We start from the raw sequence: 20912 nt of genomic DNA on the forward strand, positions 1-20912 counted from the left end.
GTTGTTAAATGTTGCTGTCACACAGCAAAGACACAAAGTGGAAGGGTCTTGCCCATGTGAACCCCGACAGTAGCTGGAAAAGGAGAGGAAGAATCCTTCATTAGCAGACTGATCATCAAGAGAAGGCACAAGCCTGTTTTGGTTGACCTTTAGGGGATGTGTGCAATGGAAATACTATAAAAAACAGAGAGACAGTGGGGGGAGCAAGAGAAGAGAGGGAAAGAGTGTTTTGGGGGAAGGTCTCCATCAGGCAAGCATTATCTCTGATTAATTTACTGCTGTCTGCTATCAGGATGTGATGCTGAGCGTGAAGAGACAGCCATGGTCCAAAAAAAAAAAAAAAAAAAAAAAAAAAAAAAGGAAAAAACAGAGGGAGGGAGTAAACTAAACCTCCCCTCCTTTCTTCCCTCTCAACCATGTCAACAAGTCCACACAAAGACTTCACTCACTTCTACTGAAACATGCAAACAAGACAAATGCTTTAGCAGCTTTCTGTGCCCTAATATTGTTTTTGTTTAAGACAATTAATTACAACAAAAACTAAAGCATAAAAGATGGGATTTCATTTGGAATTTTTTCTTCAAGTCCCAAAAAGCATGCAAGCATATAAGCATCCCCTTAATAAATAAAGACTGTCAAATGTGGTGTAAGCAGTCTTTAGTTTATGCTAATTGTGGCCTTGTTTTCAGGTACACATATTGCCTAAAATGATGTAAGCTCTACCAATCGGATACTGAGGACTGCCTGTGTGCAGTCTGACAGGAGGTTCTCTATCATATGTGACACTCTGGGACAAAGAGGCATTAAGGGCTCCATTCAGCTCATGAGATTTGTTGCTCCATCAGTCTAACACTATAAATCCATGTTTACATGCAGAATATCAGAGAACATATTTCTCCCCTATAGTCATCCTTATTTTGAAGACATTGTTTTTTCTCATTTACAGTTATTATTAGTTATTATTATATTATTTCTTTCATGTGTTGGAGAAGATGAGCTTAGATAGTAAGGGTGTGAATTTGTCCTTCTCAAGACGATTCGATGAAAATCTCAATTCAGACGATTAATTAAATTACAGAACGATTCGGTCAATCGATCTGGTTCAGTCCAATTTGATCCGGTACAATCTAATTATAGAATCAAAATAACTTTTTGCTTTAACAAAAGTTAGCAAAAAAGGGGAAAACAATATAATTTCATGAGCTACCGTAGTCCTTAATCACTTTTCTCCAAAGTCTACAGAAGGGCAGACATTTCAAAAGTCCACATGACTTTTTCCTGAGGTGTAGAACTGTAACTGTAAGACGTTTAGGTGACGACTGGTGAAACACATCCAGCTACCTAGGGAGCACCTACGGCGAACAGAACTCTTGTTTAAAGGTAAAAGGTCAGTACAGTTAGCGAAAGATTACATATGCTGAGCCAGAGCATGGTGGAACGGGCTATGAAAACAAGCAGCAATCAATGGACCGATCTCTAATGTTAACTGATCTCTAACTTTGTAAAATCTCAAGTGCGTCCAACTCAAGTTTGTTAAGTTAAGCCTTAAGTCACAGCTGTGTAGCTCATGCACAAACACACCACACTCTCGCCATGACTCTCTGGTGTGGTGAAGTGAAATAACTGGTAGCACAGATGAGCTCTCTTGTAGGTGCAACATTAAGTTGCTCTGTACTGCCATGTGTTGAGTTATGTGGTGTTTGTGAGTGTTTGGAACAGCTGCTTTGACATGCTTTAGTTGTTTGGGATGGGGCAGATGAGTGTTTGTGAAGTGAGGCACAAGTGCCATGCTTTAGTGTTCCCCCAGAATATATTCCCCAAATATACATTCCTCTTTCTAAAAAACAGCATTTCAGTCAAATTCATTTAATTTCCGCAATTTCTGCATTAAATAGTTGATTTCGTTTGTACTGGCCAATTCCGCGATTCCATTAATGTGGAAATCATACGGCCCTACAAGTTATTTGGACAATCCGCACAAAGCTTGCAAACTTTATCGACGATCTCAAGAGACTGCATCCTGAGAGTCAAACAGGTCAGAGGGCAGACATGCCATCGTCAGCACCAATTACATGACTATGTGTCACAAAGAGTGTAGCAGAGGCAGATCAAGTCCTGTTGTTTTAACTGTAAAAGTCGATATTATTCTGCTCTCTCTGTGTTTTACCAAGAGATTAGCAAGCCCCTCCACTTCTCCTTATGAGGTTTAGCCTGTTGGGATAACGGAATCACAGGTACTGGAGTCTTTTTTACAAGAGATCTCCAGACTCTCTTTACCTGATGGTGCTAACTACAAAATGTCAAATATTACAATATTTCATGCACTGACCGACAGGTTGGCACTGAAGAAGAATATAAAAAATGTAGAGTTGACTATGAAACTCAGTATTTTGCATTTAAATATATATATATATATATATATATAAGAAATCAGTTTGTTTTTTGGTCAATAACTTAAATATGAGCTTTAAAAATCAGAATGAAAAGGAATCATGACCCAGACATATTAAAACTGTGACAGGATTTTTTTCACCATATCGCCCACCCCTGCTCATATATAAAGTACGCTGTAAGAATTAAACAAATAAACAGTAATACTTGACATTAAAGTGACATTATTGTTCTTCTTCTATGTCTTGGTAATGAAAGCATCTTCTTTCTCTCAGTGTGCAGGACAATTTTAACTAACAAAAAGAATTTCTGCCTCCTATAACCAGCCGCATTACCAAGGATAACAACGCAAACAGCACAATCAAAACCATAAAGCAACGTAAATATGTGCGTGGATGTCTCAGCCTCACTCCTGACACCTGTGTAAGTGTCAGTATGCTGCGCACGTCCTCACCACTAATTCTCCCTGAAGCCACAGCTGGCTAATGTGCCAATTGTCACTAAAGATGTGGGTCAATACTAGCGCTCATCTCCTCTCACAACTGCCTGCAGTTAAAATGTAAACAAAAACAAAACAAACTCACATTGTAAACAGCATGAAATGGCTAAGAAGGGCTTTTTTTGTCTGTAATATCATAATCACTGGTAAATGTATGATTGTATACCCATCATTAACCCATCCTGTGGGGGTTAACTGCGAATGATTGGCATATTTGCATACATAATTAGAAATGTGTATGTGTGGGTGTTATTCTGGGTATAGAATCTTTATGCATGTTTATTTATATATGTATAATTAATGACAGCTTTTTCCTACATAACTGAAACCCCCTTGTGGAAATGAACAACTGGAAGCATTTAGGCAAGATTGGGATTTGGGGTTTAAACAAACAGATTTCTGATTTTAAAAATGTTTTGACACCAGAATTTAACACAAGTTGTTTGTCAGAGGAAGCTCACACAAACAACTTGTACTCGCCTCACTGTGGTTGTCACCGCTGATTTCATATGTTAGTGAAAGCTAGCCACAGTGCCAGCACACAGCTCAGCAGTGGGCTAACATTTCTCTCTGTCAGTGAGGGAAAACACACACACAGAGGCAGCAGAGAAGAGAGGGGAGACAAAGGAAGAGAGGGAGAGTGAGAGAGTGGGAGAGACACCGATCATGGGGGAACGAAGGGGGGAAATGAGCGGGAAAGAGGAGATGGAGAAAGCCAGATAGGATACAGTGAGCCTGGGGAGGTGAAAGCAGGAGCGAAAGAGGGAGGAAAATAAGGACAGGAAGGGAGAGAGGAAGAGGAGAGCTACATTAGGGAACTCATTCAGGGGGCTGGTTGACGGGGGTGATGAGAGAGAGATGGACGGAGGAAAAAGAGGTGGACAGTGGGAGTGAACTGTGAGTGGGAGAAACAAAAACAGGAGTGAAGAAAAGGGATACTACTACGTACCGCAGAGAGGTACAAACCCTAATACGAAATATTAAACTGGCTATAAAACAAACTATTTTGAAATACTGGGTAAGAAAGACCTGCTGGAGTAAAAGTAGTAAAGGAATTTTCATAGTGTTGCAGATCAATAGCTAAAATAGTACTTGTGCTCAAAGTGTGGCTTTAACTAACACTGCACCATTTAGCAGAAGATATAAAACAATGACTTCCTTAGGATAAGTGTAAACTCGATAGACGTTAGTAGGGAAGAGGAAGCATATTTTATACCCCTCAACCAACCCTTGTGACAAAGACCCACTGCAGAGAAGCTGAGGGAAGCACCCATGTTTACATAGATGTCAATGGGAGGTCATGAATTATGCATGCTATATGGAGAAGCATGGCTGTGCAATATGGTGTGTTGTTGTGAATGTTTGCGTATGTGTATGTGTCTGTGCATTTAATGTTTGCAGACCTAAACTAAAGGAAATGCTTTTATGTGTGTGTCTAATGGGGGGTGTTATGTTTCCCTCCATCAGGACTGTGTGCCTCAAACGCCTGCAAGACAGAAAATAAGGGAGGGATCTTTAAGACAGAGAGAGAGAGAGCGAGAGAGAGAGAGCAAGAAGACCTTGGTAAACACATCCATTTTCAGCTCATAGTGAGTAACGCTGCCAAAGCTACCATGATCTACTCGCACACAGAAACACAAAGTTCTGCAGGCAACCCTCCAGTCTGGCAGAACACTCCAGCCCCACCCGACCAGAACCCCTGAAATGATTGCACTCACAGCTCCACTCACATGGGAGTCAAGTTCAGTATGTGAAAATCCTGAATCAAAACAATAACAACCTCGTCTGCAGATGCTGGCGGCTCACGTGACTAAAGAACTGACTCCCATTGTTTTCAAGAGAGGGAGGGAAAGAAGGAGAGGAGGGAGGTGACAAATCTGTAGTTCAAAATGCTACTTTGTTGATATTAAGAGGTCTCTAATGGTGTGTACGTGTTTGGGAAAATAGGAGGAGGTCCCAGCAGCTTCTCCAAATGGGAGTTTTTGTGGCAACTGTACCAGCTGTCCCCTGAATTCCAACATTCTGCAAATGTGTATATGCACACAACAGGGGTGGGAATCGCAGGGTAACTCACAGTAGGAAACGATACAGTATGATACGCTTGACACATTATGAAAAGGTGAGTTATAAAGCCTGTTGATACTGTACAGTATGGAATAATTGGATATGATATGGCAAGACAGGTTATAGCACGGTCAAGTATGCTTCAGCACAATACAGAATAAGCTATAATACAGTCAGATAAAATCCAATAATAAAATGCGATAAGCTAGAAAAGGTTATCAAGGTATACAGTAGGGTACAGTGCAGTTTGGTAGGAAACAATATCAGACCAATGACATTATAATGAAACAACTGTTTACACCACTTTAAAATGGAGTTGGGATGCTTTGAATTCATTTTTTGTGTTTAGTTTTTGTTGTGACTGATAGAGTCAAGCTAATTATCCTATTTCTAGGCAGGATTGTAATATTTACATTTATTTTTTTTCTATTTATTGCTCAGGTCAAGCTGGTTTGAGTGGATTTTTTATTCTTGTCTGACTTAACTCAAAAACTGCAGTAATTGAATTTTTAACCTTCTTTTGAATAATCATTTAAGTGAAACAATGTCATTACACTAATATGAGTAGAAATTTGATTTGATGTGTTTTACAGCAATGCTAGCTGTACTGAGTTAATTGGAATAAGCTTGAGACATCTAGTAGTTATTCTATTTATTTAAATTAATTTTGTAAACAAAAACCATTAAAACTCGATTCTAGGCAACTATGGGTATTAGATCGGGACTTAGAATCAGTAGATACTTAATATCAAAAATCAGATCCAGATCAGAGGCCAAAAATGTTTATCGGGACATCCCTAACTTGCCCCAAAGCATACATGTTGCTGTCAGGAGAGCAGGAAGAGAGATGACATAGAAATTCACCCTGTCTCTTCAATGTTTGTTAATTAGACACAAGTTTAAACCTTGAGGAACTTCTTCAGAAATGTTGTCTTATAACAGTATGTCTATTTGTCTTTGTGATTTCGCATTCCCATTGAATCAGTGAACTGCACACCATTATTGAGAGATCACATGACATGCTTTGGGCTGATGCACTCCATTCAGGCGATCTGAATATTTGCGTGATTGTTTTTAAAGGTTTCGTAACATAGAAATAAACTAATTTCAACCTCTTATCCCTAAATGCCACCCCCATATTCACAACATTTCAGCACACTAGTGAGCTAAATTTAATATGAGAGTAACGGCATCCACAGTATCACTAAAAATATCTTTTATGAGTGTCTACAATATGGGCTAAAAGATACACATTTTTCAGGGCTGGTATCGATACAAATTATTAGTTGTCTATTAGACCAGTAATGGACATTTGGAGTCAACATGTACTTACAGAATATCGCCCTGATAATCCGCCTGGCTCATAATTATTCGACCACAGTCCATAATTATGGTTAAATGGTTTATTTATGGCAACCAAAATGCAAAGAAGTTACAAATTCAGACAAGAAAAGTTATGAATTGGAGAACACATTTTAATAATCATTACTTTAAGTGTACAAAACAGAGATTTAAATAAAGATTTGGCAGATTTGTGCCTATTTTCAATGGCAGACACATTTACTCTTTACTGCTACCAGCTCACATGCATGATGTATGTGTGTATGTATGAAATGTATGAGAGAGGAAAGAAGGCAAGCTGGTGTGTAAATGATCCAAATATGGCTCATTCTTAAGCAACATTTCCAACCAGTCTGTCCTGTGCCCAACCATGCAAAGCCCAAGGGGAATGGAGGGGAAGTTCAGGAAAAAAAACATCTGAATTTTCATTTTTAAATGAAAAAAATCTGAATTGATCAATAAAATCGATTTCTCACTCAGTGCCTCTGAATTTCAACAACACTCCCAGTATGTACACAAAAAACAACCACGCACTGCTAGCCCTGTAAAGCTGAAGTGCTGTTGATTGTTATACCCTTTTATACGGCAACAAGGGACAACATGAAGATTAGCAGAACAGTTGAGAAGAACCTTTATCTTCAGGGAGGGTTTGTGTGTCACCTAGTGGGTGTAGCTAGCAGAGCTAATGATAAATGTCTACGAAGAACAAAGAACAACAGAGAGGGACAAAGAGAAAGTGAGGAAGAGAGAGAATATTGGATAGGATCCCTGCTGAAAAGAGACACACTGATGGAAGCTTTATCTCGTTTGAAAGGTTGGGTGGGTTGTGATGGGGCCAATTAGGTCTTTTATGAAGCAGCTGGGCTAAAGTTGGATAATTTTAGCAAAACAAAAGATGGTTTATGCATCCAGGGCTTCTAAATGTCATGATGATTTCTGAGGAGTCACAAAAGCGTAGGTAAGAATAATAAAAAACAGACATTTTTAGAATAAGGCTTATTCATCAGGGATCAGAACCCCTTAAAGAAAAAAGGCAGAGTATCAAATTTACTCTCCCCGATATTAAACTGCATGCTTTATTCACTACATAAAGAAAGGTAGAATGGGAACAAGTCTCCATCTCTGTTTCTTTTTATTATGCTCAACTGTATGTATTTGAGGCCAAGTGCGTGAGCTGGAAATCCAACAGATGATGGATTACCCTTTATATTTTCTTTTGGAAGCGCCTCGTCTCTTATTTACAGTTCTGGTCTGCTGCCTGCACGCAGCTTTAGATCTTATTGGAGACACCAAAGACGACAGAGCTCCCTGATTGGATTATGGAGTAAAAGGATATTCTGCTGTTGTCCTGCTCAGAAACAATTTATGTAGATCGGCCCCAGCAGATGGCTGTTAGATGTCAAACTAACAATTGGCTAACTTTCAATTAACTTTATCGCTCCCTTCTCACAGCATACAGCCATTTTTTTGTTGAAGAAGACATCTGTGGGATAGTTTTGACTAAATGTCTGGCTTATTTAACAGAGCAGAGGATGAAGCAGTGTTGTGCACATTGCCAACTGTTGAAACGCTACAAGTCGATTAGCCAAGATGTTGTTCCTGTCAGAAAACATGAAATGGTCCAAGAAAAACATGATCTGTATGCTGATATGTCCTCTGATGATCATCACCACTTTGAGTTTCTACGATTGCCGATTGTGTGAAAATTATCTTCTTGCTCTCTTGGAGGTGAAATTACAAGCCGCTGCACTAAACTTATTATAGCCCCTCCCATGGTGTAAATATCTGTTATACATCTGTTCGTCCAGACGGTGGATTCATACCTCATCTGGGAATTAACACTAGTGGGGGCATCATGTTTTTGAATCAAGTAAGGAGGAGGCATGATTAAGTCTTCAAAGCATCAAACACTACTACCATTTTTGTAGACAGCAGAAATTTGCTGGAACAGATTACCTTTCAACATGTTACAGAATTAACAGAGCACTAACAACACTTGACACCTGATAGTAAGCTTTTAACTAGCTTCTTTTATCAATGTTAAAGGACAGTTTGAGGCTTCAAGGTCAGTTCTCCAGCAGAAACCCACTTCCTTCTGTCCTTCAAATCTTAAAATAAGTACATAATTGGCATCCTTTCATTACGGCTGATGTATTGATACCAAAACACTATTTTTTACCCTAACAGGATGGATGGTGATCTACATTGCATGAGGACATAAAGACGTGTGGGAAGATGCAAGATTTTCTGAGAAGCAGCACAGACCAACGTTTGTTGGGAGCGCAGAGACACCTGTGTTCTGACCTGAAATGACTCTGGGGGGGGGGGGGGGCTCAGCATTAGAGACAGAGAGATGCCGCTAGTGAGTAATATGGCAGGGCTGATATTAATCATTGTAGCCACTAGATCCATCACACTTGCATGTTAACATCCCTGCAAATATACATTGGAATAAATGCACATGCACAGTAGTCTGATAAAACAGATGGACTGAATCATACTAAAAAACACACTAAACTGTTTGGCAGTTGCAGATTTCACAGCGTTTTCCACATTTCATTCCAAGTCCAGAAGACAGACTCTCATCTGAGGGACCCTTTGGGAGGATCACATTGTTCCCTTTTAAAATATGTGTCAGCATGAGACAGAGAAGAGATGCCGAAGCACACAAAAACAGATTAGATCACTCTCTAAAAAAAGAAACAGCCTCTTAATCGATTAAAACACCCTACCGTGGCCTCACATTACACTTATGTTGTTCACATGAGCTGATATGTTCTAATGTTGGATGGGCCACGCTTTAATTTGCTCTTATCTCATTGGATTATGATGAAGAATAATTAATGTTCTCCTGCAAACTGTCATGAGCAAAGAAAGGAAGTCATTAGAACATCTGGTCTTAGAGCTGGCCAAACTGGTAATCCAAATGGCAAGTTGAAGTGTTATCTAATGATGACTAGCAAGCATACGCAATCATAGGAGCATATATGCTCAAGTCACATGAGGGCACCTCCACCCTGCTTTTGCCCGTTCCTCCGTCACGCTGCGCCCACTCTGCTAAACAGCGATAAAATTGATGAGCGACATTCAAATTAAAACGGGGCTACAATTATGACACCCTCATGCCGTGCTCTTAATTAGTACATCTCCATTTTAATTAATAAAGCCTGTCAGCCTGACGGATATCAATAATTCAAAACAGACAGGTCAATGAAGCTTCCAAATTGATGGCCATAATTAGAAATGATGTTGGGAGAAGGTATGTCTTCAGGGCTGGGTTTGTTTTTTAATGGGTTACACTTAAGAGGCGCTTCGCCTCCCTACTGTGTCACTATGTCTTTGCCCCAAACCAAAACTTTGCCAGGGTCGCTGCACTGATTTTAATGTTAAAATATGACAAGAGGAGGTGCATAATTTTTCATCTATAATTCCCTTGCTGTAGACTTCGTACCCAAGGTTTGTGCTCTTTATGCAGTTGTGTTTTTATTCAGCTTTGTTGAAAGCACAGATAATTCAAGTCTAAAAGTCTGTGAAGAAAACATGTTAAATTTTTCTATCCCCTTTTTTGACCTATAGGATAAAAAGACAGCTCAGTAATTTTACCTCCTCATTAGTGCTTGTTTGGACACAATGTGCGACACTCAACACTGCTGCCAATTAGCACTACCTAGGATATACAGCAGATGACCATGATGCTTGTCTGTCGATAGAATCAATTAGGGCTTTTTGTCTTGTAGCCATCAGTCCATTAAAGCTGGGGACTATGGATTAGTCTGAACCAGTGGAGAGCTGACAGAGCCCCCTGTCACATAAACACTGGCTTTTAGGTATTTCGGTGTGCATTATTGATATCATGTGGGGTGTATTGAACACAAAACTACCTTAAAGATACAGCAACAGCAATGTAGGACAAATTAGCATATTAGCGACATTTTCCTCTGCGGCTTTAGATTGATTCATCTGTTGATTCATGAAATTGCAGCTGTCAGGCCGACACATTTTGTTACGCTCCCATGACAGCCATATCGAGTGCTCTAACTCCTGAGAAGCAGCGTTATGTTTATATTAAACATCAATAACTGCAAATATATTTTTGATGATGGCTTCAAAATGAGCGTTACACATGATGAGTCAATTCCACTGCTGGCATCAAAGTAGTTAGCAAATAACTTAAAGGCTGTCAAATATGGATAAAATGCAGGCATTGTGCATTTCATTTAAACTGCACACAGTGAACGCGGAGTGAAAAAAAGGAGCACACATCATCACTGTCTTTCAGTTCCTTATAAATGATGTTCTAATTAGAATGCCAGATGTATAATATTTCTAGTGTCTTCACAGTTTTTCACATGAATTTAAATCCTGCATGGTGAGCACTTATAACAAGCATTCCCTGCACATACTTGCCAAGGTCCAGTACTTTGGAAAAAAATTGAGTGAATATAGGCCAAGCGTCTACTAATCCACAGTTAACCATTCCCCAACTCGCACTCACTGATATTCAGAACGTTAATTAAAGAGACAATTTGCATATAAATTTAAACCCACAATTGCACTCCTGCGGCATCACAGGTGGTCGTTTTCTCAGTAGCCAGAACTTGTCAAACGAGCCAGAACACACCGACTTGCTGCAGCTCCACACCAGTGTGCCCACATATCGACAAAGAGTGAGGGGCTTTGCCTTTGATTAGTCTATGTGCAATACATCTAAAGCTGAGTTAACAGCAGGGTGGGCTGGGTCCATGAATCCTCAACAATCAGATCTGAGATTAGAGATTCAGTACGTGATCGACTAAGGGGAGTTTTCAAGGCCTGACAAACTCCAGTGAACTGTGTCAAACAGAGATGCCTACAAGACAATGTAAAGTGTTATATCTAAGTCATCCAGGCAAGTCTGTGTCACAAGATAGACCTTAAGAAGATTCTTTGTCTAAGAACCCTTCATCGACAATAAATGCAACACAAGGTGCTTCTGTTTTGTTTTGCTTCTCTGCTGTGCATTCATTCATCTTCACCACAGTAAAGATCTCATTTTGTCCAATTATACTGAGTTATACAAAACCCACACTTATATTACAATGTTATGAATAATAGTAAAGGTACAACCCTCATATTGAACGTTAAACGTGTTTCCTCCTGTTATTTGAAACTCTTGGAATTAATTTTAAGATATTGCTCATCCCTCAAAGAGCATCTATGCACCTGATGCCCAGATATGATCATATACTTTTTAACCCTTCATATCCCTGGATTTAGGCTCTAGACTGGTCCCCTCTGCCTGTTCTTAAGCCATGATAAAAAAAACAACATCATGCTTTCCCCAAAGAGGCTCCTGGGTATTGAAAGAATATGCCGTGATTAGCTCATGCTGTCCAAATTTGTCAACTTACTTTAATCCCTTTAAACATGCTCTAATATTATTATCGATCTTGCTAAGCCTGGCCCACACTGACACATTTTTTAAAATCTAAATAGATTTTGTAAAGGTCTGAGAACCCCACACATGATGACAAAGATGGAAGATGTCAAATTTTTGCCTCAATTGTGTGTAGTCTTGATTCTACAAATATAATCCAATATAGACACTTTTAAAGTGTTAAATTTAACTCTTTATGAGTTTGATTAACACTGTCAGTTTGCTGTGTATTTAAATTTGTAAAAGAGGTGTGGCTTTACGTAATTAACCTGGGTGGAGATCTATTTTCTTGTTGTTCTTGCCAATACAGAAAGATCTTGTTTTACTGTACAACTCTACACTAGCTACTCAGTACTCAGCACTTAAAGTAAACTTTTAATTGAAGACTTTTCAGATTTTCAGATAGACTGGTACTTCTACTTTACAAAATTAAGTTTTAACCAGAGTAACTGTACTTTGGGTACAGTAGTTGTGTACTTTTTCTGACTCTGGGCCATCCAGTGTGAGCACATCAATCGTGCACGACGATCGTATTTTAAACAATCCAGTCAAACCGTATGAGCCAACATTCCACCGCGACTGATCAAAGGTCAGCCTGAAATTGAACAGGGTATGCCCTGCTTTAACACACCTTACAACACTACAAAATCCAGCAAGATAATCTATAGAACCATCAAACAATCAGGGCTTTTAACTTAGTTTGATTGGCCCCAACACTGACCTGATTATCTTTCAGTGAGCTGCCAAATTTGGTTTTAATTCTACATCATGTGCTGACTAAAATACTTTGAAAGTTGTTTTGAAAAACTGCATTTTAATTTTGCATTCTGAGTTATTACTCAGATTTTTTTCAGACCTGTTGCTCTTCACATTGTAGATAGGGGATGGAAACAAGCATTCAATATTTAGATCAAGTAAAGTTGTACTAGCATGTCTGAGCATGCTATTCAATGTGACGTTGTCATTTGTTTACAGTTTTTATTTTTTTTAATTTTTTGCCATTTTCTTTTAGAAATAGACTGTGTTCAATTTATTTCACTGGACATCGCATATACTTGTTGTCAGTATGACCAATCCCACAGGGTTTGGAACATTAGGAGCCATAACTGTGGCTGAAAACAGGAACCCTCTATTTCACAAGTTGAGCAACATCCTTTTTATTCAAATACATGATATTTTTAGCAGTGTGCAGTAAAGCTAATCTGAGGCAGTTTCACAGGATATTTGACTCAAAAGACTTGGTTTTGACATGCAAGTTATGGCAACTACCTCAGTGTTCAGTCAGATAGTTTAACATTGTACAGTGAGTCTGGGGAGTGACTAAGTGAATGAGAGAGAACAAGAAAGAAAGAGGGAAAAGAGGGAGATCATGAGGGCTGTCTTTTCAGATGGTAATCGCATGGTTTCTGAACTCCACTGGCATCTAAACCAGGAAAACTGTTTTCTTTGGCAAACGCTGACTATCTCTCTCCCCCTTTCTCTCTCTGTGTCACTCACTCTCTGGAGAGAGTACTCTCGTGCACACACTCCATCTTCCCCTCCTGTCCCTCATTTCGAAACTTAAACCTTTCTCACCACAAACACAAACACATTGTGTAAAAAGTAGTAATGCTGGTTTAGGAGTTCCAAAAAAGTCAAAATTGACCATAAAAACAAACAAAATCATATGCAAAAGGGAAAGCAAACATTCTGTGGCCATTCCACTTTATCAAGAGACAAATGTTAATTTGACAGTCCTTTTGGGCCTCTTTTGCACAGGATAGGGAGTGTTTGGCCCCGTTCCATGTCAGAGTTGGCTGATGCACCAGGCTCTGAGTGTGGAACACATGGTTGGCTCAGAGCAATGAACTGGGTGATCTGCAAACACACTGATCAACAATAAAAATAATTAACAATAACAAATGGTTCTTTTTTTGGCATTGGATTGATTTTGAAGTCGGTCCCATTCAATCCCACCAGCTCATGGTTTTATTTACAGTGACGCGGAATGGTCTCAATAAACCAGATTCAATGTGGTCAATGTGTTGGATTGGGATCTAAAAACACTAGATAATATAACCTCATGAAGGGCCACAGGGGGGTCCGTGTATTTTCAGAAAACTTAGTAATTTCAGTTCTTGAAAGAAAAAAAGAGGTGGGTCACCAGATGAGAAGATCTGAACCCACTGATCTGTTGATTTTAGGCTTTGCAATAATAATCCCAGCACTCTCTTGATTTCCCCTTCAACTAAGGTTATACTTCACTTCCCCTGCTAGCAATTAGTCTCCAGAATGCTATTTGTCAAAAGCCAAGTCATTCGTTTCCACTGGTCTGCCCCCGCCAGCTCTTGTTACAATTGACTGTTTCCTGCGTGGAGAAAACATAAGCCTTAGGAAGGAGAAGGCCCAGCAGCTGGCTGAGACCAGTCTGACAATGGGCAGAGATGAACATTGACTGAGCAGAGAATATGAAAATAAATATGTCCTAAACAAATCAAGAATGTACCACAGAGAGCAATACCTGCTGCTATAATTTGAGGCCTATCACATTTAGACATTTGGGATTGGGGCGATGCAGAAAAATAGGTCAATCACTGAATGACACCTATTGATTTTTGGAGCAAGATGTGAGGAAATGCAGGCAAAGTAAATGTGCTGTATACAAATACGATGAAGGTGGTGACTCAATAAAGCAATGAGACCCAGACAGGCTGACAGAACCATAAAATGTAGCAACACAAAACCCCCCAGGTCTAACATCTATATGGCACAATGTCATTTTTCCTCTATTTTCCCAATGATTGTAGACAAGGCATCCGGGGTACTTCAGTGACTCCCCACTGAGGTAAGAAAACCTATTCTATCTGGGTTACAGGGGACCTGGAGAGCCATCAAACAGCCAGACATTTTCCCTGTAAATCACCAGCATGGAGGGGAACTTTTGAGAGTGCAATTAACAACCTCAAGGTCAGACTTCTCTTGAGAGTTAGCTTGGGAAAAAAATCCTCAGGCAATCTCTCTCCTCTCTCTCGTTTGCTGTTATCCTCTCAGCTACACATGCTCTCTCCATCTCCTTTACCCTCTTATCCTCCTCTCCACACATTCATTTCCTTCACTCTTTTTCCTTGTTACTCCCTAGTCCTCTTTTTCGCCATGCCTTCGAGGCTCCTTCCTCCCTCCCCTTGTCTCCATTACAGATAAACGTTACTTGGTGGATGCTAGCGACACCGATTCTTCCCCCGGAGCGGAGCAGGGATGAAAATGAGTCGCAGGTGTGCAGATGATGAGAGTCATGGATCTTAATCTTAAGGCAATAACATTGCTGTGTGTGCTGAAGAGGTTGCTATCGAAATATCATACCTGCTCATATAAAGGAAGTTCCCTTGTTTCTATTGTGTAAGTCCACTTGGTAAATTGGCTAAAATGGATTAAATTTTTGGGCATCTTTGCTTCTGCAGTTTGTCTGATTTTAGCACTCGACAAGCACAATAGATCCTTAGATTCTTGAGGACCCAGCTTTGAAGTGCTGCACACAAAATAATTAGATGTCAAGTATGTGCTCTTGGCTAGAAGTTGGACTTTTTCATTAACACATAAAAAGCTTGTGACACACAGAGGAGATGAGCTGGCTGACCTTAAACTATGAGGACATTTCAAAGAAAGAAACCAGCAAGAAGATAATAAAATGTATCTTTTTTTTAATGAAAGAAATAGACATAAGGGCTGTCAAAAGATTAAAATGTTATAATCACAATTAATCAGGGAATTTCTGCAGGTAATCGTGATCAGTCACATCCTTTTTCAAAGTCCACTAGTTCACAGTCAAATCTGTTTTTGTGTCATTTTGGATTTTTCTACAGTCTTATACTAAGGGTAACTGACTTCCTGACACCGACCTGCTTTTATAGGTTGAACATTTTAACATGATTACCACAATGGAAAAAAGAAACTTTAAAATAAAGGAACCGGTAAAAGGTAGATGTTTGTTAACAGAAGGTGCAGATGACATTTGAATTGTCCACTGAGCTGTATGCGAGTTAGGGCTGCAACAACGAATCGTTAAAGTAGATAAAAATCAATAACTTAAAGTGTTGGCAACGAATTCATGTATTGATTCGGTGTGTTGTGCAATTATGGCGTCACTTGGTGTGGCGCAGAGCTGTTTACGTCACACACAGACAGCTGATGAACTTTACTTTCGCTTAGTTTAGTGCTTCTCTCATTATAATCTGATGATTAGTGGAAAAATTGTGTAGGTATATTCATCATCAACTGTGTCTCATGATGGAGATGAGACACTAGTGATCTAAAAATAGCTTGCTATTGTATAAACTCTGGCAGAACTTTGGGTGCGTTTCTGTTATGATACAAGACTGGATAAAAACAATAGCGATGGGCTGTCAGGCATTCATGTAATCCATGATATTTGCCTTACTTTGTGTTCTAAATGTCTGCTAAAATTTTAACAGGACAGAGGAAGCGTGAGCTGCAGTCACAGGGCAAGAGGAACAGTTGTGCGTGTCTATGTGTAACATAGAGGAGGGATAGTTTGTGTGTCTGTCCGTGAATGTGGGTCGGTCTGACAGCAAGCATGAACGAACAAACGTTTGCTTGTTGAATAAGTGAGTAACAGATGCTTCTAAGTTATCATAATATCAATAACTTTAAGAGGCTGAGGCTTACCTGTAGCTCCTCTGGGATAGAATAAATGCAAGAGGTACAAGAGTCTTTCAGTCAAATCATATTCCCAGGCTGTTTACAATAGCATGGTCTTTAAGTGTTTATGTATGTTAGTAAGGAGGGAGGCGCGGTAAAAACATAAAACACATATTTTTCATTTTTTGAAATTATTTATTTATTCATTTATTTTTTATTCTGTGGCATGTACAAGTTAATTTATATAACAGAACTAAGAAATGTAGGTTTTCATTTAGTTTTAAGAATATAGACATTTAAAGTCCAACATCATTTTCACAGCTTTGGAATATCTGTGTTCAATTTTTAGTTAAGGGATTTGTGTCTTAACACACTAGCTATGTCAAGATAAGGTTACTGTAAACACGTGAACACTGAGATCTATGTGTGACTGAATTTTGAATTTGGACGGTTAGAAATATACTCACCTGTTTCCTGGCTTGGTTTAATTTGGGCAGGACAAATATAGTGACCCACAACGTCACTGGCTGCTATGGGGAATTACCCCACCACCCTAATGCTACAACAATATAAAATCACAGGGCAGTTTATATCAATACAATCTGTTGTTGATGTCACTGCCTTCATTGAAAGTTAACAGCCAACTACATGCTCTGTTTTGTCCACTGTGAGGTAAATTTCCCAAATCTATTAGGCACAGTGGCCTATGGGTCATTTAAAGTATCATAACAGAGAGATTTGTGCCAGAAAACAGTAAGTTTAATCCCTAACTTCTGTCAGCCAGCTGTGCTCTGTGCCAGGGTTCAGTGTAAGGTCAGGGGGAAGGCTAATTGCTGGAGGGCTTGTCTATTTTTCACTTACAAGACGCAGCAGGAACAAACATTTAACCTGCTGAGTGTGTGTTTAAATCCATATTTCACTTGCCTTTAGTCCTGGATGATTTAAAGAATCAGACTTTAGCTTTGTCTCTCTCAAAGCGGCAATAATTCAATCCCTCCTGTCTGTCAGAGTTGCAGCGTTAAAGTTTAGTCAGTTATGTTTTATTCCTGCCAAGTTTTTCACAGCAGCAACTTCACAATAAAGACGTCTCATAAAACAGAGAGTCATAACTTCATGTAACTTAGAAAATGAGATAAGAGGAATACCTGGAGTGTTCAGAACATAACGAGAAAACAAAACCAAGACACATAAGCTCTAAACTGTCTATCTGTCATGACATAAATGTGACTGGTTCTCTTGTGGCTTAAAAAAAGAGCTTTGAAATAGCAGTAAGGCTGACGGATGATTCCTCTATTCAGGTTGTAGCTCTTTTTTCAATGTCAGAGGACTGTATTTCTCATGAGTGGGTGTGGCTTTGGCTTTTCAATCAACTGACACGCCCACAGCACAATAGAGCAGATTTTACTGCAATCATTTTTCATGATTTTGAAGCTTTATTTATAAACTTGGAGATGTTTTTCATAACTGACATTTGGCCTGGTGGTTCATAACACAGATTGCAGATTTTTTTTAATGCAGACAACAAGGACAACAAAGCATGTGATGAATCATAATTTTTAAAAATTAGTGCACTAATTGCAGACTTTTATTGCAATTAATGCGATTAATCTTAACAGACCTGATAGAAACCTAAGGACACTCATTTCAACCTACAATGTCAGTTGCAGAAAGACACCATATTGTAGGTCAAAATAGAAAATGACTTGCATTATATAAACACTGTAATATATGTAGATGTTGAATGACAACATAAGCCCCTACAAAAAATAAAGGATGTTTCTGATTACTTCAAAGGCATTTTCCCAACACATGGCTTTTACATGCCTATTTTTTCCATTGCCTACCTGTCAGGAGATAACTAAATCAGAGAACAGAAATAGAAACATGATGCTCAATTCTTGTCAGCTAAGCAAACAACTAATGTTTATACCAGATAGCATCCAAAAACAAATCTAACATCTCTCTCTCTGATTGTTTTGACTTTATATGAAGAAAATAGGCTGTCAATCCTATGGCTTAAAATACTTCAAAGATGTCTGGATAGGCAAAATAAAGACGCAACACTCACTGGCACTGAGATTTTATCAGAGGAAAAAAACTTGAATATGCCAACTGAAAAGAGAAGAAGCTTTTTAAATTTCAAGGTTTCTCTTTATATCATCATTATTTTATGTGGAAGGTAAAATCTGATTTATAAGGCATTCCCCCAAGCTTTCTTGATGTCAGATTGTCTCATTAGGAGGATAAACAGCAGCTTAGTTTATAAAGTGATCGTCCCTGAGCTGAGACATCAAGTTGAACTTGTGCAAGGGCAGCGAGATGATCAATAAGCCATTCCACAATAACCATAGACATATCAATATTATAGCAATCCCTATGCAGGAAGGTAATTATAGTGAGACAGGTGTAAAACTTCTGTCTAATCTATGAGATAGATCCCTTTTAAAAAGAGATTTTTCCTCTTAATGGGCGACAAGAGAGCTGGAAATCAATGATTCATCAGCAAATAACTATTAAATTTAAAGCAGGGCTCAGGGCGCAGTGATAAAGCGGCTCAAATAGGCGACTTTTACTGTAGTTTTCAGCAAGTTGTCATCGATTGGGCTCTCCCAGCTGCACAAGGACGAGTAATGGGGAGTGATGTTCGATAATAAGTGCAGTGCTTTACAAGGTATTAGTGTTTCACATTTAATAGTGAGAGAGTGTTGTTGCTTTATTAGATGGCTCTTTGCTGCCATGCACTGGAGCCTATTAATGTTTAATTGCCCCATTGTGGAACAGCTTCGGTCGCAGGTTATGCTGACCATGTTAAAAAAAATATTTGTGTTGCAAAAGGGTTTGCTGAATGTGTGAGGGAACAGCTCATGCGTCATATTAAAATTACTTCTTTGTATAAAATCCTGTTACATACTGCAGAATCAGACAGATTAGCCAACCAAACTCCAATAAAAAATAAAAGTAAACGCTTTTCTCCCACACAACCAGGGCGCGATTTGCGAAAAATAATCTAATTGCGATTTTTCCCTCAATATTGCAATTACCATTCAATATGCAATTATGTTTAGGCTCCTCATCTTATGCATTGTTTAGCAAACACAAGCAATGAATCATTCTAAATTATAACTGCCACAATATAAGATAAATTAATCCAGGTATGAAAGATTTGAAAATATATATATCTAAATGGGATTTAGCTCATATAGCAAAATTGTCCGTTGCTATACTGAAAGGATTGATAATTTTTCACATTATTCTCATTTTCATTAAGAAAATAATACACACAAAGAGCAGAAGTAGGATTTTGTAAACTATTCTAATAAAAAGACACTTGAATGTCTGCATAATGTGTACAGCAGAAAATCTCTGCTGCAAAAAATTGTATCAAAGTGGTATTTTGACTCATTTCAGGTTAAGGAAATATTGCACTGTCTGGATTTGAAAATTGTAGCAGGTCATTTGGGATTTAATCTAATTTGCAATAATTGCCCAGCCCTACACACAACTTTCAAGCATTTTTCTCAAACTGTGTGTTTAGTTAAAATGTATCTAGCTCATCTTTAAATGTGAGAGACAAGACAAAAAGGAGGATACAATGCTCTGAATAAACTGACTCTGATGGCCTTGAGTTTGTGTGGGAAACCATACGCAGCATGGCATCAAAATACCCAGAATTAAAATTGCTTTAGCAAGGATATAGCATGGCGTTCCTCCAAAAGAGACCTTTCAAGTTTAGGACAGGCCTGTAACATTACATTTAATGGCATGGGATTAGCAATATACTGACACTGATGTGCAGCGTATCATACATGATGGCAAATGATAAAATATACATATGTAATGGCAAAAAAGTGAACCCCTGTCACATAACATTGCACTCAGTGGTCTGCCAAAATGGCTGTGAGGATTAGATTAAAAAGGAAAATCAGCTCTTATAATCTGTGTCCTATTTACGAGATGACATATCTATGTCATAAACCTTCAATGAACTTTGTAAGCCTGAACTCAAGCCAAACTCCCTCTAGGACATGAATCAGACTGTCACTGGCAGAGAACTGGCATGTTTGTGCACATGCATGCCTGAGTAAACACACACATGCACACATAACTCTGTCCTACCTGGCGTGAGGGACATCGATGCTCGAGGAGACCACTTTACGTTTCTGTTCCAGCAGGGACACTGATCGGGTGTCAGGGTCCCTACCAGTGCGCCTGCAGTCCTCTGCTGCCTCTGGGCTGAGGGAGCCAGCTTCCACCTTATGGCTCTCTGGAGCTCCGTTACTGGAGCTCTGCTGGAAAGGGATGCAAAGAGAAGAAGTCAGTGGATGTGTAGAAAAAAGGATTCAAGCAACTTGGAAACCGTGCTCATAAATACAAGGGTTTAGTAGTGCAGAAGTACAGAAATAGGCCTTAGTATGTTGGAGAATGTTTTGTACTTTGTTTATGCAGGCAAAAAGCTTATACTAAGAAATAAGCCAAGTTAAATTACCTACAATAATATGACCCAAAGAACAAAAATAAATTCTTTAATAGAAAAGTGAATGTAGTTTCAAGTCTGGGCTTTGGGGT

General features: G+C 39.0%; 1 protein-coding gene across 2 annotated transcripts in view; it reads right to left on the reverse strand.

Annotated features, from left to right (window-relative positions):
* The window catches only part of znf704 (zinc finger protein 704), a 74236-nt gene that overhangs the window by 42163 nt on the left and 11161 nt on the right, over positions 1-20912 (reverse strand). The window contains exon 2 of one of the 2 annotated variants that reach the window (XM_041809357.1): positions 20463-20632. In XM_041809357.1, coding sequence (XP_041665291.1) covers positions 20463-20632 — 170 coding nt within the window. Of the gene's footprint in view, positions 1-20462; positions 20636-20912 lie in introns of both variants that reach the window. The other variant, XM_041809356.1, reaches the window with a different exon arrangement.

The sequence above is a fragment of the Cheilinus undulatus genome, linkage group 16 (genome assembly GCF_018320785.1).
Source record: "Cheilinus undulatus linkage group 16, ASM1832078v1, whole genome shotgun sequence".
Classification (NCBI taxonomy): domain Eukaryota; kingdom Metazoa; phylum Chordata; class Actinopteri; order Labriformes; family Labridae; genus Cheilinus; species Cheilinus undulatus.